This window comes from Aythya fuligula, chromosome 5, assembly GCF_009819795.1.
Source record: "Aythya fuligula isolate bAytFul2 chromosome 5, bAytFul2.pri, whole genome shotgun sequence".
NCBI classification, from domain to species: Eukaryota; Metazoa; Chordata; class Aves; order Anseriformes; family Anatidae; genus Aythya; species Aythya fuligula.
The window spans coordinates 38,023,445-38,048,580 of NC_045563.1; the positions used below are offsets into that span (position 1 = coordinate 38,023,445).

General features: G+C 35.6%; 1 protein-coding gene across 15 annotated transcripts in view; it reads right to left on the minus strand.

Annotated features, from left to right (window-relative positions):
• Nucleotides 1–25,136, minus strand: part of GPHN (gephyrin) — a 278,830-nt gene that overhangs the window by 118,920 nt on the left and 134,774 nt on the right. For 9 of the 15 annotated variants that reach the window (XM_032188098.1, XM_032188096.1, XM_032188090.1 and 6 more), the window contains exons 4-5: nucleotides 20,565–20,657; nucleotides 10,638–10,676 (exon numbers count right to left, since the gene is read on the minus strand). In XM_032188098.1, coding sequence (XP_032043989.1) covers nucleotides 10,638–10,676; nucleotides 20,565–20,657 — 132 coding nt within the window. The remainder of the gene's footprint in view (nucleotides 1–10,637; nucleotides 10,677–20,564; nucleotides 20,658–25,136) is intronic. The other 6 variants (XM_032188099.1, XM_032188097.1, XM_032188095.1 and 3 more) reach the window with 1 other exon arrangement.

Sequence of the window (25,136 nt, forward strand, 5' to 3'; positions counted from 1 at the left end):
GCCAGGATGCCGTTGGCCTTCTCGGCCACCTGAGCACACTGCTGGCTCATGTTCAGCCGAGCATCGACCAACACTCCCACAGGTCTCTTTCCTCTTCACAGTCCTCTAGCCACTCTGCCCCAAGCCTATAGCATTGCATGGAGTTATTGTGGCCAAAGTGCAGGACCCAGCACTTGGCCTTGTTAAACCTCATCCCATTCACCTCAGCCCAGCAGTCCATCCTATCCAGATCCCTCTGATATCAGAGCAAAAAAGGTGGTAAACTCAGGGCTGATAGTTCAAGTACCCTCAGCCCTGCTACTGATGTGTGAAGGTCCATATGGAGTTCTAAGAGCTTCTGCTAGAAGACTATCCCCTTATCCTCATATAGCCGTACTATACAAATGAAAGTAGGCCTATAATGTCCTTATACAAACTGGCAGAATTTGTCATTACTAACACTGAAAATACCAGAATTTATGGTGCAAGAAGGGAAGAATATGCTAACATGACCAAAGAGAAGCTGGAATTCAGAAACACACATGAGATGCACAAGATCTTGTGCGTGTGTTTCAGTGTAAGTGAAGTACACATAGTGATTGGTCAGGTCCAGGAGTACACTGAAGTGCTATCACTTGTAATTATATTGTTCAGTGACCATGGATGAGTTGCCCACTGAGATACAACAAGCAACAGCTGTCCTTTCATACATACACAACTATGATTATTGGCTTCTTGATGTCAAATTAGCTGTCACAGTTCCATGTCAGTCAACAATGGCTTGCATCCAGAAGGCAGCGAAGAGTTGCTTCTGCACAAGGTGGATCCCAGACGTAGGTGTTTGCTGACATTCCAGAGCTTTTGACGAAATGCACACCCACAGCAATGAACCTGGCTACACGCTTTAAAAGTAGCAGCCTGACAACCATCATTTCCTCAACAATAAAACATCCATGAGTGCTACTTATGTGGGTCTGTAAAAACCTGTCAACTGCTATATGGTCCCAGAGTAGTGAAGAGTTTCTGATGAAATTCTTAAGTAAGCACCTATCACTAAGTTTGGGCTCACTGGATGGTGCTAGGTAGGCATGAGCCCCATGCTGCCCCATGTGTGTGTGTTGTTCCTCCTCATTAAGTAACCACCTAGGCTGCTGTCACGTCCACTGCACAGTAAGAAGCTCAGTGTGAGTCTGGTGATACACCACTTTGATATTTGTGTTAAGTGTTTTTGATGTTAAATGTAGGTACAGGTATCATATCCATAACGGCACATCCTGAGAGCTCTCACAGGATTTTATAAATTTACTGCACATAAAACAGGCCATGTCTAAACTTACTAGGGTGGATTATTCTATCAACTTCTCCCTTTATCCATGTCCAGCTTGTTATATATTTCTCCCATAAGTGACATGATTACATATTCCTTTTCCTCTCCCATCTCAAATCTATATAAAGCCAAAGGTGGATGAAACCCTGATTTAGTGTAGCCAACTAAAAATTAAACCTACCATCTGGTGTATCTGCACATATCAGTAGCATTTCCACTGACAACAGTTCAGCAGCACAGGAATGCTGATTTGAAGTTTGCTTGCTTTTTCAGCATATTCACAGTGACTCTGCTGCCAGCAAAGCCCTGGACTTCACAGAATGACCCTACAGAAATTATCTTTGTGAGGAACAAAAGTGTCACAGCAATACCTGCTGTTAGATTAGATCAAATACAGACTCTTTGTCTTCTGTTTCTCTCTGTATCCATGATTCCCTGTGCCTAGAACTTGCCTTCAAATTCCCTCACTCAATTCATTGAGACCCATCGTACCATTTATTGGTACCTAATGCCTACGGCAAGAGACTCAGAAGCCTGGAGCTAATTGCACATCCGTGTTTATAAGCCAATATCAGCAAATGATTTTATCAGTACAACTCCACTGTGCATATAAACATGAAAAGCAACTGGCTGATAGAGGTACCTCTGACAATACTTCAATGACTTATACATGACTGAGCCATTAATATATTTGTTGGAGTCCAATGATAGTTATTTCTATAAACAAAGAATTACCTAGGTGTGCATTAAATAATAAAGATCAAACTCAGTAGTATTTATTGTAACTTTCCTTAGAGACCTTGTTTTCATCAGCTGAAATAAAACTACTCAACAGATTTACTTCATAACACTCAGCTTCACTTTTATTTACAGCTTGCAAAACATCTGGGGGAAGATGCTTCACGTTTTTATATACAATAAAGAAAAGGAAAAGTTAAATCAATATAGTAGAAAAACCAACATTGTGGGATTTTCAACTTGTATCTGTACCTCAGTAGGTTTGTATCTGGTTGTACTTGATTTACATGAACTTTATAGATCAATGACTCACCTGCCCCATTTATGTAATACAAATGTCAAAGAAATTGTTGCAACTGAGCAATCAAAAAATAAGCAATTTCTTTACATAACGTCTAATATATATTTAGTGTTATTAACAATATTTTTTTAATCCTGAATGCTGAACAAAATTCTCTGACAGTAAATATATATAACATATATATGCCATCCAAATGGATCTTGATTTTATGACTCACCCTCATACACTGTGCTGAAACCAACAGAATATTCATTGCTAGAAACAGTTAACCCTGCAAAGAAAGCACAAAACGCTTTTCTGCACTACGAGGAAGGCATTTAGGCTCAATGAAGACTTATGCAGCCCATCAGATGCAGCATGTTACAATTGTATAATGTATGTGTGTGAAGCCAGTGCCAAAAGGTAAAATACTTACAATAAGGAGAGGATATAAATGTTAGCTTGTGAAAATGACAGTTGGAAACAAGTTCATGCACTTGGTTCCAAAGCAGGGCTAGGTGGCTATTTCTTTTTTTCAGCCCTCTTTTTGATATGAAAACGTCTGTGCTTCCCACCTCAACTCCATTTCATGTAAGAATCATTTGCTAGCTGTTTAATACAAGTAGTACAGACGAAGAAATGCTGGTAAAGGTAGAGACACCACTCTGCTATTCCAAAATCACTGCTAAAATGTTATGTATTTATTATTATTCTATTATTTTTCCCCCCAGTTACTTCAAACTAAACATAAAATGTAAGAATCTATGTTATCTGTCACAACTTCTGCAACATTCCTTAAAAATTAAAGTGGAACAAAACTGGAGAAGTGAAAAAAAAAAATTGTTCTTAGCAGATTACAGAACCATGCAGTAGAAATGAGAGAAATGAGCAGAAATAATTCTAATCAATACCACTAAGAATTCTACAAGTACTGCAGCTGACAACATAATGAGCTTTTACTAACGCTACAATAACTAGGGAGCCCTGTCTCATAAAAATTTACCCTGTGTAGTACATGTGTACTAACTTCTAGACTATTTACCTATACCAAAGAGGAGTCAGGCTACAGTTAGCATATTTCATACAAAACTGGTGTTGACCTTGGATTCTTTATAGTTTAAAAAACTATATAAAATAAGTATTTTAAGCAATAAAGTTTAGAACCAAAAACAGAAACAAAACCATCACTTTTGCTAAGTTTTGATTTAGTACCACAGGAAGAGAACCTATTATTTACAGATCCTCGTCAGCGCACACAGAGAATGAAGCCACCAGCCAGAAACTAACGTTGTTTCCTAAGAACTTGCCTGGTCTCGTTGGCAGTGAAATAATTTGGAGTCTTTACTCGCAATTTTACTTCTCCAAATAAATCATTTTGCAGTGCTTTAACTCTAAAGCATTTGGTACCGAGATTGAGATGTGAAACTTTTCTTTTGAGAACAACAGCAACATTGTCTATTGCTTCCTATCATTTGCTACCCTCCCTGAAGAATAAATATTGCCTATGGAACGCCAGTGAGATTCTGCCACGTATCTCTTCCAAACAATTTTAGATCTAAAACCATCAGTGTTGAAGATTCTACAAAATCCCTCCTAAAATACACCTTCTACAGTACAAAGGATGGACTGCTGAGGATTTTCAAGAATACACCCATTACAAGAACTACAAAAAGTACTTCACTTTCTCTTAAGATTCTCTTACATAGTATCCTCACTGTCCAAGTAAATGATAAAGCATCGTTTTAACAACTGCTTTCAGATACTTATGCCATAACCTAAAAACTTATAGGGACAATTCTTCAGTGAGATAGATCCAGTGATGCAATTCATGCATCTAGAGCCTGACCAGTTGCTGACTGAGGTACACCTGGGTGATGTACTCATAGGAACTGAACAACTGAACAGATTTTGAAAACCAGTGACCAACTGTGCACTCTGTCTAATGATTTCCTACATACACTTTTTTTGTTGTTGTTTTTACTCTCCAAGATTCTCATGGACAGCATTAGATTAAAAAGCTTCTTAGAGAAGATGGACACTCTTAGTACAAACTTGTTTTGGTTCTAATGCTCTGTAATCCATAGAGTTATTTTAAGAATACATTCAGTAAATAACCTGTTATTTGACTTCAACATTTTGAACAGTAAGATATAAAGGCATAATTCAATTGTCTCATAAGAACTCTCAAAGATGGACTGTGGCTGTCTATCTCTTATCACCACATCAATTTAATGTTTAAAAAAGTACTTTTTTAGACAAGTACAGCACAGAGCACTGAAATGAAAAACAACAGAATTCCTAACCTACTGTTAATGTTAAGAATTTTAAATATGAACATTTTTTTTTTCTTTGGAATTTGATTTTAACCAACAGTTTACAATGTTTACTATTGATAATAAGAAAACATAGCAATATAACAAGTAAAAAAATTGAGTATGTTTTCCTCTTATTTCACTATTCTTAGGATCTTTTCTATAAAGATGTTTGTATCCAAAACACTAGTTTCTTCCAGTTTTAAAAGATGGCACATTACCTTTCATACCATAGCTATATTTGTATATACAAATTCTGTCCTCCTACTTCCTAACTGCTCTTAAAACAAAGCTCTTGTAACGTAGGCTCCTTTTCATTAATATAGATATAGCAAAATTGTTTCTGAAAGTGCCTCCTTGCCCTTGCACTTAACTTCAGCTATTCTTGAAGTAGCAGACCATCAGGTGTGTAGCAATTTCTTTTTAATAAAACTCGCCATGGACAAACTTCTTCAGTAGACTGGTTTTTATACTAGCAGCATATAAGTGGATCACTGAGAAAAGTGATAGCTTTTAACAACCAGTAAGGCAGAGATTCTTAGGCACAGGCAAAAAAATTAGTTCTTCCTCTGTATATTTAAAATGTAGATAAATCTGGACTCGCAGAAAAAGCTAAGCAGCTCACTACTACAGCAATGAGCTCACATACAGAGAGCAGCAAATACAAAATCACAGCTTTAAGAAGATTAACCTAAGACAAAAACAATCAGACAGCAGTATTTCAATATAATTTATGTGGATGATGAAAGGGTAATTCAGAATAACCTAGAAATTGCATGCACCTAAGCTCAGTTGCCCAGTACAGTGTCTAAATAGACAGAATTAATTAAAAAACAAACAACAACAACAACAACAAAAAAAAACAAACCTCATTTGTAAGGAAAACATCAAGGAAGAGAAATAAAGACACTAAATATTTCTGGTGAAAATATTAAGCTGTCTTAACAACATGGCAAGCTATTAATTGAGAAAAACCCAGAAGTACCAGCTAGACTAGTAAGTCTACAAGAAACAAAACTCTCCAGAGACAAAGAAATCTAAAAGAGCTCTATATCCTTCTGTCCTTCTCATCCCAGGAACCACCAATGCTGAACAGCAGAAATTAGCAGAACTTGTATGTTATGTAGAAGAGTTGAAGAGAGACTATAGTTTTAGGGTTTTCTGTTCATGTATTAATTCTGTATAAATATGCATTAATTTGTTTCAGAGAAGTAACTAGTCAGCTCTTAGAACGGGCAAAAAGCCAGTCATTTTTTCCACTCTTGAAAAAGAAGCTTTAGCCCCAAAACTTAGCCTAAAAATAGGGCAATGTGTAGGTTTCACTTAGCTTTAGAATCAGCAAAATCTGCCACTTCAGTGATGTACATGATTGCAACACCACCCAAAACAAAGTTTATTTAAAAAATACTACAGTCTATATGCAAAAAGATTGAAAGAAAAACTCCAATTAAGGTTTACAAATATTTAGTAAAAGCAAACACGAAAGGTGGAAAAGATTATTAAGTGTTGCTATAATGTACAATCAGAATAGAAAAAAATAAATCAAGCAGAAGTTCAGGTGCAGTCTACCATAAAACTTTCAAACTATGATATCTGACTTGATCAAACACTGAAGTAAAGTGAAAGAAGTTCCAGCAAATTCAAAATCTAAAACTTGACTGGACACAGTTCAGCAACAGTCAATGAGGGATAGATGACTGGGTCACTTCCACATATAACTTCAGTGAATACATCAGTTTAATCACCTAAGAAAATTTATTAAGTTGAAGCCACAGATACTACCTTAACAAGGAATCAATTAGACACTGATTAGACATTATAACCATGTAAACACCATTTTCTAACCATTTTCTAAAGAACATTTTAAGAAAAGAGAATCCAGAGGATGCTGCATTCAAATCTTCCTAAATTTATTCAAAAGAATAAAAGAAAAAAATATAGGTTACCAAGTGTGATGCTCAGCAGTAATCCTACTAAAACAGTATTGTATTGGTTCTTAGATCTGTTCTGTGTACCTGTTTCCTTATTTTTTCCAGTGAAAGCTATTTACCCTAAGTAAAGAGGCAAAAGTAGAGAGACACTAGAACTTACTCTGTCTCAATATACCTTCAGCAGAATTGTTACACGAGTTGTGACAGCAAAAGCCTTCGTCACTGATGAAAATGCATAAACCAAAGGGCACGTATGTTCTTTAGCATTACATTTAACATCTGAGGCATTCGTGTCTAAAATTAAACAAATAGTTCTTTCAAACTGGATTCAGAAACAACATACAGACTTAACAGACTTTGAATTCTAATTTGATACAAGTCACTAACAGACACATTGTTCTTAAAATAATGGAAAACTTCAACTGGAATTGAAAGTAGAGATTAAGTGGATTAGGACAGTGGAACACCTGGAAATCCCAAGAGTAAGAAAATAATAATGCTTAAATCTATCTTTCTGAGACCAAAAGACTTGTATTAATCAGGAATCTTGTTTTTTCTTCAGAAACAACAGAAGAAATTAGTTGCTTAAATGCTACAATGCTGAGCATCATCAGAGATGATACCTCTACAAAACACAGAAAAATAAAAAAAAGCAAACTATAAAAATTTTAATGAAATTTAAATACTTTATTGAAGCGAGGAGAAGGTACGAAAAACACTTTTCTGAAAAATAATTTGCAGGATTTAGACAGTAGTTCAGGAAATGACTACTAGAAACGTTTTTTTATCAGAGAGAGAAAGGAAGGAAAAGTCCAGTAACAGAAAACAAAACTGAGATACACTTAGCCTGAAAACAGGAAATTTAGTTTTCCTGGAAAGAGAAATGCTATAAGCTGGAAAGACTTATAACTCTTCGCAAGTGTTCTAGAAACTAACTTTTTGTTGAAAAGTGCACAGGATAAACCAAGAAATGTTTTAACAACAACAACAGGAATTTGATAGATGTGATGCTATTCCCAGAGCTTTGTGTGCAGGTTTTTGTTTCTTGAACCAAATCGTAACTCTTTTATAACATAAAAACTATAATGTATTCTTTCAACTAAATATACATTTTTTTTAAATGATTAAAATATTTGTACTATAGCTTGATCACTGCAGCTGGAAAACTGATTCACCAGGATATTTTACTGTGAAGCTGCCTGAGACTGCACTGCATCAATTTTCCAGTAGGTATAATTTTCAACTAAGAAAATTGCATAGACTCAAGGAAAAGCATAGTGTTTATTTTCCTTCAGCTTCTGGTGTTTGTCTGCATTTTGTTTAGTTTAAAATGTATACAACCTGAATATTACTTAAAAACTAGCAATTTTTTCATGGTAATATTAATTTAGATAAAATGAATTAATTGAAACGATACACCAGAGAATGACTTATGGTTCTTGGGATCAGAAATGAGTTCACAAACTGTCCAGCAGCCCTACAGTGCTAGGGTGAATATTCCTCCTCTCTTCTAATGACCCCACTTGCTGCCAGTTCTCAAACAACAGCCTAGGAAAGAAGCAAAACAAGGTCACACATAGTTAAAGCTTCCAGAAAGTGTTCTGCCACTGAGATCTGTTCTTCTAACCAGAACCCCCAGCAGCGTGAAGTTGGTGGGAAGTGAGAGACTGTGAGCCTGCTGTCTTTAAGAGTTTGCTAAGCTGAGAAGAAAGTCTGTTTGGAGAAACAAAGGAGAGTTGAGATGAGGGACAGCACCAGAGCCTAGGACACTGTAAGGGAGTAAAGGCAGATGTGTCCTGAAGTTCCTCACAGCAGAAAGAAGCCTAACAGATTTCGACAGGCCAATGTGACAGCTGGGAGAAGGTTCCTGTTGGCTCTTACTTGAACAATGCCTGCCACACTGGGAGCTGTTCTCCGCAGTGGCAAGAAGGTGTTGGGAGCAAGCTGTGCTCTCACAGTGTCTCTCAGATCCCAGAGCTAGTCCGGTACAAGTGAAAGAGGCTGCTGAGTCAGGGAATGCTGACCTGAGGGTAAGGTCAGACATCAGTTAGTCTACTTAGGGTACCTCAGAAGATAGCAACATAATACTGTATATCATATAATATATAATAATCTATTGAGAGTTTAAAAGGTGAGGTTAAAAGGCTATTATAATTAAGAATAGGAAGACTTTATGATGAAAAGATGACAGGGTTCATTATAACAGAATATTTACCCCAGTTCCTAATTAGTACTGGATTCAAAAGCATAATTCAAACCACACACATAATAAGCTAGAAACTGGCAGAACTAGGAAAGCAGAGGACAAGTGACTGGCATTAAAAGAAAAGAAGCAGGAAATCCTGCTTCCTACAATAAGCTCTGACACTGATTTATGGACCCTCACCGTGGACCTTACGCATGTAGACAAGACTTTGTTCTTAATCTGTGAAAAAGTAACAAAAAGGTTTCTGTAAGCTGGCAACTGAACATTCTCCCAGAACAGAAAGCTCAGCGGAGTAGGAAACAACTGGGACACATTGCAGTTTGGTAATCCCATACAGATCCAGTGTGTTTTTTTTTTTATTAATATTAGCTACAACCTTGTGCTTTAAATAAGAAATATCCAAAATTTATTATTTAGATCCTTTGATCCACTGTTTATTTGGTATAGCTCGACATTCAGCCCTTAATCTTTCTGAGCCTCAGTAACATACTGTTTGTTGTTTTTTTCTTTTTTCTTTTCCCCCTTTTTTTTTTACCTACCTTCCATGGATTCTGCAAGATTACTATAGGCAATATTAGTGATTTGATTTAGTATTGAATTGTTACTGAAATGGATACTTAACACAGTATTACTGAATAGTAATACACCTATCAAATGAGGTGATGAAGTAAAGATTAAGTAAGATTTGGGAGCCTTTTTTTCTCTTTTTTCTCTCTCTCTCTTTTTTTTTTTTTTTTATCCTAAGAAGGGACAGGGATTTGTGTGAGCAAATCTATCAAAAAACTGGGTGCAGGTCCTGAGATCAGTTTTTTGGCTGGTATGTTGAACTGAATCAGACCATGAAGGAGCCAGACAATATTGTTTCCCCATTCCTTACATTTCTTCTTAAGTTTTCAGACTGATGCATATTTAGAAACAAAATCTAGGCAGGTGGGCAGGACAATGTGATAGAAATGCCAGGCATAAAAGCAAGTAGACAGGACAGCAAAAGAGCAAGTATCAGTGAGTAAGCAGACTCAAAGAGCAGCGAGGGGACACTATAATCAAGAAGCAGGTGAAAAGGCAGGAGGAAAATGCCAGACATTCAGCAAGTCGATAAAGCAGTACCACACAGCAGGTGTGCCAAGCAGCAGAAGAACAACTCCGCAAAGTCAGCAGATGCACTCAGCAGGAAGGTGATGTCAGGCATTGGAAGTGGGAGACGGGGCAGTGGAAAGCCGATGCCGACGTGTGATCGGATACAAGGGACAGGAAGGCGGCGACATGTGCCAGTCAACAGATGGACAGGGCAGCAGGTAGTCACTGTCGAGCAATTAGCTGGTCAAGAGGTAATGCCAGACAGTCAGGCAAAGGGCCAAGATTTTGGGAGGACAACGCCACACAGCCAGCAATAGAGAAAATAAGAGAGAGTAGTGAATGCCAGGCAGTCCCCAGACAGGCAAGGTAGCAGAAGACCAACGCCCATGGATAATCAGACGCAACTGTCAGCAAGGATAAAACATAAGCCTGTTAACTGACTGACAAGGAAGCAGGGTGACAGTGCTTTTTCAACAACTTAAGATACCATGAGTGAAACAGTCCCAAGAATCTAGATGCTCACCCTCTGGTAATATCATTAGATCAGAGCAAACCATGAAAATCCACAGAATAGCACACAAATGGAAACAGCAGATGAGTCTGACCCTAGCACTTGGGGAGGTCATGGGACCTTCCTATAAAACAAAAATATGAGAATCCACAAGAAAATCAAATGAATGGGAAAAATGTATCTAAAAACTGTTTCTGATGATGATTTAAAAAGCAAAAAAATACTAGCAAAGAATTAGTTTGGAAATGATTGGGTGGGATTGAAGATGTTGCTTACCCCTCTCTGGAGCCCACATAATGGGAATGTTGGGAATTTCTGCAGCAGAAAAACAGAAGAGAAAAGGGATTTCTGACTCCCAGTTCAAGGAAAGCATGTCAGTTTAGGACTGGGTAACCTCTTTGGGCAAAAAATAAGAATTCAGCTGAATCTTTGTCCATCCCCAGACACATGCCTTTACTGAGGTTTGCAAAAAATTTAAGAAGCCCACATTCACTTTTATCTCATGACATCCCACCCTTGTTCCCCAAAACCACACTTACCTCTAGCACAAGGTGTATAAGAGGGGAAAGGGGATGGTCCTGTGAGCTCATTCCCATATCCACTGCAAAATATCTTGTGAAGATGAACAGGAGTACCCGTTAGCCGATGACGGCCATTTGTGAGATAAACTGCACAAGTCATTAACTGTTACTCATCACTAGTGTAGGCTCGTGTTTGAATTTGGCTTAGATAAACCCGCACTAAAGAACAGTATTAGTCTTGTGAGTCTTGTGGGATAACCTTCTTCTGTGGCAAGAGTTGCAAAAGTCCAACACTTATCAACGCTTTTGCTGCACAGAGCACTCTGTTATTTAACATGGTTGTTCTTTTAAACAAACTAAACCATGTTACAGAAATGTTAGCTGTTACTCCATTTCAGAAACACATAATGAAGTCTGGAATGCAAGAACTGATAAAACAGCAATAACTAAGTTCAGTAATTTAATTCATCTGTCTTTTCAGTCATGGGTCTCTTTATTCATCTTCCATCACTAAAAGCCAACCAGCCAGGAACCAAACTTTACTATTTCTGTTCTCTTAAAGGTCTACACTATGTGTGTACGTATCCGCCTGTACGTTAACTTCTTATGCGAATGCTGAAAAATGACACCCATTTTGATCGAGCAATAACATGCATCAAGAAGCCAACTCTTCGCTTTCGTGCAAACTGAAGAGCCTTAGACACACCAAAGGAATGATTAGTTCTACTGTGCATTGCTGAATTAAGATTTAGAAAGGTCACAGAAACAGTATCCACACAAAATTGCTGTGTATTCATAAGCAACAAAGCTTTTAAGGAATACGGTACAGTAGTAAGAGGCTAAGCTGATGGAACGTTATTTATACTGATCCTCTGGGTATCAGCCATTCATTTTCCCTTCAGCTGAGTAAGGCACAGGAATAGTAGAAGATAATATAATTTCAATTTTAGAAACTGTGGTCACAGAACAGGAATCTCTTCCATATCCAAACTTCCCTGTATCAAAAACTATTTGGGCTTAGAGTGACAGGAAATTTAGGCAGAGGAGACTGAGATTTATGTTATATGATCAGTAAAAGTATAAACTAGCCAGGAGTAACACACCGTAAATGACTGAACAAGAGTAGATATGAATACTCCTAAGCACGAGATACTTACAGCACATACTAGCAGTTTTATCAGATCATATGATTTTGTGGCCAGCAGCAGCTAGAGTTAGCTGAACCGCATCAAGAACGAAATTGCTAGCATCTTCTCTCCAAAGGGAGATCTTTCAAGGCTCAATGAAAATGAACTATGACAAACTGATCTCAGTGAACCATCGTGGAAGAAAAAATGTACTTTTTACATCTAGTGAAAGTTCAAATACTGATATTAAGTAGTATATTGTACATTATGCTCCTCACTATTTGGTATTCACACTACAAAACAAGTGGGAAAAAGAATATATGCATGAAATACAAGATGAAATAACTGTGAATGGTCCAAACTACAGTTAAAAAGTAATTATTTTCTTTTCCATAAGACTTCCATACATGAGTGTGGCAATATATATGGACATTGTGTTTTTCTCTTCGAATACTTTCAATTAACACATTGCTAATGTTGTTCCATGTGGTAGGAATCTGCAGAAGCAGGCAAAGGAACAGTTATGATCCCAAGAATAACAGATGATACCAGCCACTTTCCAAGACTCTTCCAGTTTCTTCTTTAGTGGCTGAAAGTGCTCCTGCATAGCAGACAAGGAGCAAATGAGAAATTCTTTACTATTCAATAAGCATTAGTTTTAATGGTAAACTATTTTAATAAAGAATCATTTTGGTATTCTAGTGCACTTTTGCTAAAAGGACTAACTAACTTAACTTTTGATACATCTTAAATCCAAACTAGTATTTGTCTTCTAGTTATCATTTCTTTAAGATGCCTTCACACAGAAGACTTCCTCATGTTTTTATATATTATTGCCAATTTTCTCCATATTAAGCTGCTACTAAACTACTTGCAATAAAACATGACCAGAAAAAAATTACACATTAATGGTGAAAATTGCGTAATTACACGCCTGACAATGTTTTCCAGATCATTTTGCCTTAACCTGACGTTTAATTTTGTTCAGTTCCCTGTTACCTGTTGCAAAGAGATATTCTAACAGAAATGCCTAAAAGGCAGAAATTCCCAAGTTGGAAAAAAAAAATCCCAAATTGGAAATCTCATTATGCAGAAGGCTTATGGCAGGCATTCTTTTCTCTCCCTTTTCTCTCCCAGTTACAGGAAGGAGTGCAAGTCCTATACACTGTGGCAGCTACACTGCTAATAGAAGCCAAGCCAGCTAATTTAAAATAACAGAACACATCTCTATGAGCTGTGGTCACTACAGTGCAGACAGTTAAATGTATTGGCAATGCCCATAGGAGAAGAACCTTTCCTTTCCTTTTGAAAAAAACTTAAATTATAATTGTATTGTTCTTTTGGATGTATTTTTGAAAGTATCTGGGATCACTGGGATATGAAACATTTGTCCACCCGCTTTCTTCCTACTGTCATTTTGAAATTACCTTGGAATAAAAAATACAATTGTAAAAATTAAAAGAGAAAAATTAGACTTCCTGGCTTGCTATTGTGTCTTGTTTCTCTATGAAGCACTGTAATCACCTACTGCGGTTTTATTACTGTTTTCTTTTTTTCAACAGTGCTTGCAAATATTTCATACATACCTGAAAGACAGAAAATGGAATTTCTATTTGCTATTTTCAGATCATTAAGGAAAACTAAAATAAAGCAAATAAAGGTTGATCCTCAAATAGGCAAAAAAATCCTGGAACGCTTGATAGGAAATCTGTTGGTATTATCTTTATGATGGTCAGACAGCTTTAGACAGAAGGTTAATAAACCAGTTAAAGACAATTGTGTAGCCATTAATTTTGGGATCCATTTGATTTGAATTATCTTCTCATTTAATACATACAGAACATAAGGTTAGAATCTTGCCTGACTTTCCACACGGGATAACTCATTAAATGTCATCCCTTACTTCTGTAAGGAATCCCATATAACTTGTGTTTTATAAGACATCTCTTCCACAATTGGTTTTGATTTGGCAGGATTGAAACTCAGAGAATACAGCTCTTTCGGGGAAGGAACTTCTTCGTATGGTTAATTGTTCACTGTTAAAACAACTCACAAAACAAATCCAAACACACAAAAAAAATCTTCCAATATGATGATTTCCTTATTAGACTTTTCTGGTTTGAGCTTCTTATCACCAGCTATTGTTGCACATCTCTTCAGCAGACTAACAGAACCCTTGGTACATTATATTGTTATTTCTCAAAGAAAATATAGTGAATGCACTACAAAATAAGTTACTTCCCAATATTCTTTATGATAAACTAAACAGACTGGGTTGTATAACCCTCACAGAAAGCATCTCTTCTAGCCATCATATTTTTTGAGCTTTTTCTATAGCCAGTGTGATATTTGAAATGTTTAAAAAAGTGAATGTCAGAAAAAAATGCAGCTTTCCAATTTAGACACATCAATTCTGTATACAGACAAAAAAGTATCCCCTCTATTTCTTTTCCTTGTTTAATTCAATATCTTCATACTTGTCTATGTCTGGAAATGTAGACAGAAACAAGTTGAGAGACATACTCTCTTTTCATCCTGCATCTCAGTTGGATACACAGACAAGGAGACGTTCAAAACTGTCATTTATAGAACCAGAATATCGATTTATAAAGCTCTCTTTATTTATCAAAACTAGTATTCTTTAGGAATGCTTTTTCTTTGTATGTATAAATTTCCACCTTTTTTTTTTTTTGTGTGTGTGTGTGTGTGTGTGCGCATACCTTCTGTTATTCGAGTAAATAGAGCTGAAATGGGATCTGGCTTCCTTCCCTCCCACATTTCTCACTACAGCTGTCCTCGCAGCTCCCAGGTGTTTCCATGCAGTGACTGCAGTTGATGGTAGCACAACCAGACTCTTCAGTGGTGCTGGTGTATTACCAAGATTTCCTGAGAATTTCCTGAGATTTTCCCAGAAGAAAAGAGAAAGTGTACTTTTCAGCACTTCACAAGTCAGCTAAATCAGCTTGGAATTTCCCAGACACAGGTACGTCTGTAAGCCGACAGTGTGCTGCATACTGCAAATAATCAGGATACTGCTGCTTCTCAAAGACACTGGTAATGGTTGTTTAGTGAAAAGTGTTCTGCAATTCAGTATAGCAGTTCTGTTTTTATAATGTCTTCCAAATCTGAGATTTAAAACCTAACTATAGAATTATTGGTTAAATGAATAGAGCACAGAGACATATTTGGATTTTTTGGAACACCCAATAGAGTGTTTCAAATTCTGAACTGATTATATTGAAAAATTAAATTAGGCTGAATAAAGACCTAATCATATAAGCTAGGAACTGTCTGGAGGTCTAATAATAAAAGGGAACGATACCTTACAGAGTTGCTGATAAAATTCTAATAGCAGAATTCAGAAGTCTGTCACACAGTGGTCTATTCCATTGAAGTATATTTGTTGCCTAGTTGCATCTGGCAAGGTTTCATAATTCAGATCCTTTAGGAGCAAGCTAGGCTGAAAACATAATCTCCTAAGAAATATGGAGAACGATCGGTCTGATGGCAAGTTACAGGATCACTCATCACACATGCACAGCACACTTTGTTATACAATAGCTCTAACAAAGAAATCAGACTTAACAGGGAGTGAAATCTCCATTCAGAGACATGGAAAACTGCAGTGTTAACACAGACTACAAAAATAAATGCTGAAAAAGGTTTTAAAATTGGAGTTCGTACTGAATATTGAGGGTGAGAAACGGAAAGAACAGCCTGGATAATTAGAGGTTGTATGTTTCAGAGTACTCCCACCATAAAATGACTGATGTCACATATGAAATGAAGACTTCATTCCTCCTTATTATGGAGCCAGCCTGAAGTGACAGACAGGTTGTAGAAAGAGTTTCTTGTGGCCAGTGACAACATTAAGATATAATTGGCATGGCACTAAGAAGAGCTGAATACTATTGGAAAAAGAATGGAAGTGCTCCCATATCCACAAGGAACTCTACCAGAAATCTTGTTGGTCTGGAAAAGCACTACTTGAAGCAGGGAGGATAAAAATATCTACATGTTCTTCCTAGTTTAAGTTACCAAATATTAATTGGGAATTGTTATTTGAAATGTCTCAATGGATTTAAATTAAACTGAGGGGAACATATGAGTTGCTGTGAGAATATGGCTATGACTTCACAAATCCTGCTCTGTCACAAGCACCTTGTTCCATTAACTAAGTTGAAGGGTAAACAAACAGAAAGAAAACATGAAAATTGCGAACAGTATAGATGAGGAAGTTTGTAAACACTACTTAGGACAAAGAAATGCAAAGAAATAGACATTAAAACAGTCTGTAGAAATTAAATGGAATTTTAAAATGTGTAATTTGGAAAATCAATTAAAATATTTAAAGAAAATTTCACACCACATTCAAAGGAGAAACTCAGGAACCAGCAATAGTGAAAGATACCTTAGGGAATTAGGAAAAGTCAGGCAAAAGAAAATTTGCAATTGGTATTGATTATAAAAATGCTGTTGTGATTTTGAATTGAGTATATAAAAACTTTGCAACACTGCAGAATATAGACTTTCTTCTCTCTAGACACGACTTTTGTGTGACTAGGCTTGGAATGTTTTCTTCATTCTGAGCAGGCTTTTTATCAGAGAAAATGCTGACAAGTTGGAGGGAGTTCCTGAGGACATTTTTTTTAATGGACTTATGAACTTTGATGAAAGAATAAACAGGTATGCACATATCGTGAGATCAAATGAAAATGATTAAGTGTCCAAATATATTTAAAAGCAGCCTATAAATATTGAGGAATATAATCAGCAAAAGCTAAAAGGCACATTCATCATTTTTCCAGAGCAGAGGAAAAGAAGGAAGACTATGAGAAAACATCTGCCTGGGTTTGCATAATGGCAGAGCTCTTCTATGCCTCTTCTCCTGGAGTCTCGTCTCAAAATTTTAGGGCTGACAATTATCTGCAGCGTGGTTGAAGTATTTGTGAATTCACATAGCAACAGCTCAAGGATTTCTAGCATCAGTCTAGGCACAATAGGCTGATCCTTTTTTCTATTATCTAAGTACATAAAATTAGTTTTGTATGGAGCCACACAAGAGATGTAGGATAAGAAAACAGCCAGAAGACTGTTAAGAGGTAGGAAAATTAATTTTTTGGATGTATAATTTTGCAAAAGAATAAATATAAAAGTCAAGAAGATGGAAGATAAAAGACTTCACAGAGTGCCTGTATACATGAGATTTTTCCTTTCCTCCTTGTATTGACTGACAAGCAATAGAGAAAATGTGATTGATACAAACTTATTGCATTATTTAAATATGTTTTTAAAAGTTAATGTATATTTTCATTAATATCCTGTAAAAATGGTAACTGTCTAGCAATCCAGTGTGGTAGTTCCAAGGGGAAAATATCTGCATCTGGAAATACAAAATAAAACTTTCCCAAATAACTTAACTTGGGCAATATGTAATGGCTCAATCTCTATCCAGTGATGAGCAGACTGTATGAACATTCCCAGTGTGGACTTAAAACCCTCAAATTACAGGCAACATAAAGATGGTCAAAACCGTGGTTATATCTACAAAATCTAGCCTCTACTTTGGCTTTGGTCCAAATGAGAACTATCATGAACTGCCATAGTAGATGAAGAATTACAGCATTCATTTTTAACTTCTACAACAGTTTCCTTCAAATTCAGCCATCCACTGGCTGATTTTTTTTAATCTATTCACATTCATTTCATCACTCAAAGTCACATAGGCAAAAAGGTGAAGGATATTCACTCTGCTTAATTCAACTGACCCCCACTTCTCAAACCGTGAATCATGCAACACCTAACTTAAAAGCTTCTCCCCATCTACTCGCTAGTAGTATGCAATAAATTCAGGGATCAGAGAGAGCTAATCAAAGTCAGATAGCCTTCAAGCAATCTATTTTGTTATTTAAAAAATAAATCACACATCATTGAAACTACTGCAATAATCTAGTATGATTCAGTTATAGTGTTCAAAATGCAAAGTGAGTGGGGAAACCGAGTAATTTTTTTTTTTTTTTAAAGAATTACAAATTTCTGAAAAAAATATTTATAAATAAATGCATTATACTACCACTTAATTTCAATTTAATCAATAGTGAATAAAAAAATAAATTAACCTTAACTATTTGGGCTGTAAATAGTTTCAGGAATCAACTTTATCTTGTACAGTACAATAGTGACTAAATATCTCTTCTCAAGAAAAAGCAGAAAACTGTCTTCTAATTGAAACTACAGGAACATTAAGGACTGAATCATTCCAGCTGAAATACGACCTGATGCACTACTATCCCTGCTCTCAGGAAGAACACTCAAATGTCTTCCAAAATTAGATTCAATTAATACTAGCTTTAAAATCGTGTTATAAAGATGACATTTCAATAGCACAATGTCACGACCAAATCATTTAATTACCAGTGCAGTAATGACAGGAGACCATGCTGTATGAACACCATACAAGTAAAATATTAAAAACAACTTCCTCCAACAACGCATTACTACAACAAGTTTTCCTGAAGGTTTGTTGTTGAACATTTTATGTTGACATAGTAATTTTTTCCATTTTGAGTTTTCTCTCTCCTTGACCCAAAACACATACAATATTTTACTTATGACACATATTGGCAAACTACTTTTCTTCCCTTCTGATGTTTGCTTGAATGATCTACTAAACCCTATATGGAATTGAAGAACAAACCTTATCATTGCCAGTTTGTAGCAAAAACTGGGATTCAGTCTCTTCACCATGATTTTAGTCTTGTAAATTAAATGCAAATTAAATGAGTGAAAATTGGGTTAAATAACGTCCTATATAAATTTATAAATTCTTTTTAATTAAAGTAATAATTGGAAAGGTAAAATGTTCTGTTATAACCAACTGAAGACTTACATACTGATTATGTTTATAAAGGATGCACTTGTCCTTCTATGATTTTTTAAAATTATTTTTGTACCAACGTGTTTTTATTATTTGGCTAAAGAGACTTCAACAACAGTTAATTTTTAAAATGGGTCACTGTAACATCAAAACTAATCAAACAAATCATTACCACCTATATTAAATAATTAGTTCGAGTAACAGCAATGAATCAACATAAGGAAAGCACGAGGTATTTATGTGCCAAGTTCTCATTTGTTAATTCCTGGGCCCAAATGCTGCTTGAGAATCTATAGCTAATTTTTGGCACTGGCTGAAATATTTCCTCTGGCACTACTGCCTAGGTTTGATTTTGCATTAAGTTAATAAATCAGAAAAACAGAAACAGAAATTCTGCCTTCCTTTTGCATAGTGCTGGAATATAGCCTTCTAAATTATTATGTTACTTTGCAAGTAAGAGACCAATTAAACCAATGCATTTTTCACTTTTGTGTTGCTTTTGCAACATGAATCACCTGTAAATTCATCTTCACTAGCTAGTACTCTACAGTTACCTTATATTGTTCCCATTCTCTGAGAGATAGACCCTTATGTATACAATCTAAAATGATCAGAAATAATGTACAAGAGCATTTATTTACATTTTTTTTGTTCAGTTACACAAATGTTATATAGCAGATTAAAAATATTTTAAAATTCCTAATGAAAACAATAAAAAATGCAGTCATGGTTGACAGAACACATTGGTAGGTAAAAATGATTGTAGGTATGTTATAATTAAATCAACTCTTAAAGCGTAAGTAATTGAAAACTCACATGAACACTAAAGTGAAATCTAAATACGTTAAGTTATAGAAATAAACACATCAGGCACTCAGCCTTAATTCTGTCCTCTACTGAATATTAGCAAACCAAAAACAGGTATGTGATTTTAAAAGTTCAAATTAACCTAATTTGGAACGAAAAATACCAAGTACTCCAATAACAATCATCATTTCATATTACAACTCATGGCCCTGAGGCTGAGTTATTAGGTTAAGTTTCCTTTGCGCTTTTTTTTTTTTTCCCCTTACCTTAGCTCCTGGTAAGTGTTTTGTAACCGAATTTACTGTGCAACGTTTACTGGTGCAGGTTACCTCCATCTCTGCCTGTTTAGCTTTTTTGATAGTGCAGTGTCAAGTGAAGCACCAGCAGCTTTGCACAAATGTTTTCTCCCCTACAATCTACTTCCCATGTTCTAACCTATAAAGCAATAGTTGTCAATGTAGTACCCTGCAAGGGAGAATTAAGAGAACTCTTTCGTCCCACTTTACTTGTGCAGAACACAACAAAAGAGACATGCATGTTTTTGCTTAGCAGTGCTGTTCTGCAGTGCGAAGGGAAATTATACCAAAATGCTGTTAGGACTCTGCTGTTTCCACTGGGACAGGAAATCCATTTTGCTATGTCACATTTTAGTCTGAAAATTGTTTCTGGTCAGAACCCAAAGTCAGACTAATTCTCTTGTGCTGTATTCCCTATTGCTTTTTCTGCTTCCAAGTTGTTTATCACCTGACCTGTTCTGAGATACTCCAAAGTAAAGTTACAGAGGAAATTTCAAAAAGAGTAACACCCCAACCCAAGATTCATACATTTCTACACCGAAGGGCATGTTTTTCTTATTCCAGGAGTATCTCACCTCTGGAGTCACATCACGTGGTGCAAACCCTGTTCCTCCAGTTGTTAAAATCAAATTAAGTTCCTTTTCGTCACACCAATCTATCAGCGTCTCCTGAAAGAGAACATGAATGCTGTCAGATCTAACAAGTAATACATGGGACACGGTTGTCTCAGAAAGCACCTAAAGAATTGACATGACTTGAAAATAAACAGATATACGTATAATAAATGAAGGGAATTCTGTAATCACTCATGGCATTTTTCACAAAGACTCTAAACCACTATTTATAACCAACTTACAGCAGAATAATACAAGTCATAGTATTTTTGGAAATGGAAACTGAAATTCTGTTCTTCATCTCTTGTTCTAAAATGGAGATCAAAAATTCATAGCTGTTCATTTATATTACTGTTTATTTTGATTCTAAGATATAAATATAATGCTTCAATACATGTTAATAAAGTATACGCATTTAATTCAGGTAATATGTTTGATAATTCTTACAGTAACTCTGGTTTCTGTGCTTGTTCTACTTTTCAACAGTGTGAAAAAAGCAAGAATCACATATTTGTAAGCTTGTCTGATAGAAGATGTAATAACACACCAGATACAGCAACCCATAAGTTGCTCCTTACAGTATAATCATATTTTATTTATTTCCTAGATCTGAATAGGACTGTATATGCTGATTCCAAAACTGGATTAAGAAAGCTTAAGAGATTTGTCATGTACATTCAATGACTTACAGTACTCTAGAACTCATGATACTAGAGATATGTTAAATTTGATTTGCATTCAGTTTTTTTAGATGACATTCTAAACTAGTTTTTAGACTGTGACAAAAATTCAACGTCAGCAGAAGATATATTTAGTCACAGTGTGATTATATCACTTATCCTTCACTCTACCGTGGGCAAGCACAGCAGCCTAATGTTCGTTTGGATCTCCAAATTCAGCAATGGGTTACACAAAGTATAACCATGTATTACACAGTAAAGTAACTATCTGCAGAAAACATACCAATTGCTTACTAATTCTATCAAAGAAAACACCTCTGAAAAAAGGTTAGGGCACATTTATGTTTCTGGATTATTATATTGAGGTGGAAAGAAATGTTTTGGTGACTGTGGACTAGAAGCTTATTATTTGACTCTTAAAAGTAGATCCAAGCAATTTACTGAGTAAAAGAACTTAAAATATTGCTGATGGTCATAAAATTGTCCATAATACTTTAAAAAGTGTTACTGATGTAGATTAATGCTCAGGGATATGTTCTGTGGGCTTAGAACTGCTAGGTAATTTCCAGTTAAGAGAAATCATATACAGTCATATAAATCACATACAGTATATGAGATGTCCAGTTAGGACACCACATATACACGTACATCTCATTTACAGTCTCTTTCAAATTGCAGGTAGAATAGACTTGTGCCTGCCTGCAAGACCCATCATGTAAAAATCCAAGGATTACTTGAAGTGGCAAAATGAAAGGTTCTATCTTTACTTCTCCCTCCTTTACTCATTCCTTCCACCTTCCCTCTTGCGTTACCTCATCCTTATTAAAATCATTTATGTCTTTTTACTACCCTCTTTTGGAAGATGGCACTATTCCCAGGAACACTAACTGACTGCAAATTTCAGGTTATATGAACATTTCAAATAAGCCTGAGAAATGAACATGCAAAATGTCTCAGACCAACACATAGATGAAGTATTAAGTCTGACTTTTATTTTGACTTACATAAAAAGAAGTAAATTGCAGTAGTAAAAAGCATTTTTAATCTTAAAATCGTTTGTTTCAATAACACAGATATGCATCAGAAAAGTTTCTTTTTAAACAGGTGACATCTCCTCTGAGCTATTATATCATCTACAGACATATTTATCTTGGCTTCCAACAGCAACAAATTTCAGAAAGCATTTGAGAGAGGTTTAGTGTAGAAATGTTGTTTGGCAAAGTAAGAGCATGACATTGTATATATATTTTTAAATTACCATTATCAAGAAAAAATTGTCAGCATAAAAGGATATATATATATATATATATATTTTTTTTTTTATGAAGCATTTATCTTTAGATAAAATAAAACCTGCCAAACTCCAAGTGGTTTTAAAGAGAAAATAAATCCTTCATCTGTTCTGATTTTGCTACATCTCACTAATACTCTAGTTAAAAGAGAAAAAAGAAATGTCACATGATAGCATACAAGAAGCTAAAGGGATTATTACACACCTTAACTCTTCACAGAAATTGAGCGTATAATTGATATTATTATAATACATACATGTATTTTTTTTATCAAATTCTAGTTATAGTGAAGAAACAGAAACTTTCAGTAAAAAAAACTTTGATTATGAAGCAAAAAGTTTGGGTTTCATTGCATTTTAGAACGTGTACCTCCTTGGTCTTTTAAAAATATCTGAGACTAATTTGGTTTATTTACTTTCTCTCTAGCCCACAAAGCTCTATCCCAAAAAACATTCTCATTTACATTTTAACTATCTAAAAAAAGGAAACACCATCCTGACCAACTGGGGAAGAAAGGCCACTAGTTTTCACTTTGCAGCTGCTAGCAGTTGAGCAGTATTTGCTGTTGGCTTTGAACAGACTGGAATTTGCTGTCTCTTCAAATGAGAATTCCTCCAGACAAGGAACCTTATACTTGTCTTGACAGATGCTATACAAATAAAATGATTATATAACATTTCAACAACAGAAAATTTCATTAAATAATCTTTGTGCAACTACCTCTTCTTTTATTGTTTCATCGATGATAAACTTTCAAGACAAAATGAGACTGGGTCAACAGTTTATGTAAATCATTGTCATTCCATTCAAGTCAATGGCATTATGATGATGGATAGAAAATACAGCATCTGGCTCCGAAAACAGTACTATAAAATTACTAATAAATTAAAACAAGACAGAACAAACTACAGACCTAAAAACACAATCAACCAACCAACCAAAAAAGTATTTTAATATTCTAAATTATGCTTTATCAATTATTTCCTCCTGACAAGGCAGACAGGAAGAAAATTAAGTCGTTACAATTTGCTCTTCTAGACACTTTTAACTTCAGAAATACACTTTTGTATTTCTAACCTGTTCAGATTTCATCAAAGTCCTAGAGTCATTACATAATTAAATTTTCCTCCTCCAAAGAAATGGAATTTCAGCCCATTTGTTCCTTAAGCTTTGAATTAGATCTGGTGCCCTGTTCTATCTACCTATTTGATTTTCATTTAAATAAACAAGAAACCCTTAGGCCTAACAGACAATTTATTTCCATCCCTTGCTCCAAAGATCTCTTGTTTAAATCACTCTTTCCCTCTCCCAGCCTGGAACTACTCACTGGACTTAGGTGTTGCCCAAACCTGGAATCATGGAATTGTTTCAGTTGTAACACTGCTCATCAAACTTTGCTTGTTGCCCGTGGCACCACACGTAAGCTAATATTACCTGTCATTTCAGACAACAAATGGCTTTACCACTTCCAGACATGTATCTTTCAGTGGAGATAACTTCAGTATCTCACTGTCCAAGATGGTACAATGGTAATGGTTAGCAAAGCGAATTATTTTTTTTCCTCCATAAATCCATTCACGCACCACCTTCTAATCTCTGCAGATAAGTGAACAGAACAAACAAATAGGGATTACAGAGGCCCTATGGGAAAATTCTGTATTTCTCTAGCATAGAACTGAAAACCACCTGATTTGTAAAATTATGTAACTTAAATATTTACAAATAAACCCTGTTTATTCTGGAAGAGTATGTTTCAAAATGCAAGCAGACTAGGATCTCATAACAACCTTTACTTGGTCATGTGGCTTCATCTACTCCAGACTCCAACTCATGAAAGGTTAACCCTGATATTATATCATAAGAGAGTATACCACATTAATCCGAAATTCACATTATAAGAAACAAATACAAAGCAGAAGAATAAAGAAAAGGTAAAAGTTGGGTTAAAAGAACATCAATATTTTTTTGTTAAGGCATTGCAATCTTCTCTATTCAGCTGACCATGGCTTCTTCACTGATTTGTAAGGGAAAATTCAAGTACTAAGTACTAAGGACATAGACCATAAATATCCATAAAGCAAGGGAACTGTAGGAAAGATAAAGAGCTGAGTTCAACAACCAGTTTGAAATAGAGGGAAGGCCTTAGAAATATTCACCTATTCTTGGAATCAATGTTGTACTTTCTGCCTTATTTCTTGTGAAGGTTCTATTTCTTATGCTCACAACTTTTCTCTTACTGCTTGAAAGCTTCATTAAAACACAGAGGCATGAAGATACCCCTGTGTGTGGAGCAACAACTTTGCAAATAATCAGTCTCAAAATGATTTAAGAATGTCAGAAAATGAAATACTAAAATACCAGGAAAATACACTACACATTTTCTGGTACCTCCACCTCCTCTTTCTTTCCCCCACTAATAACAGGCATGAAGTAACAGAAATGTTAGGACTGTGTTCCCAGTGTAATTACTGTAGTCAGAGACTTGGATGAAAACCAAGTACATACCTCAATGTCTGTAAATATGGCTTTTTGTCTTTTGAGATTTTGCTGAACGCAGTAGC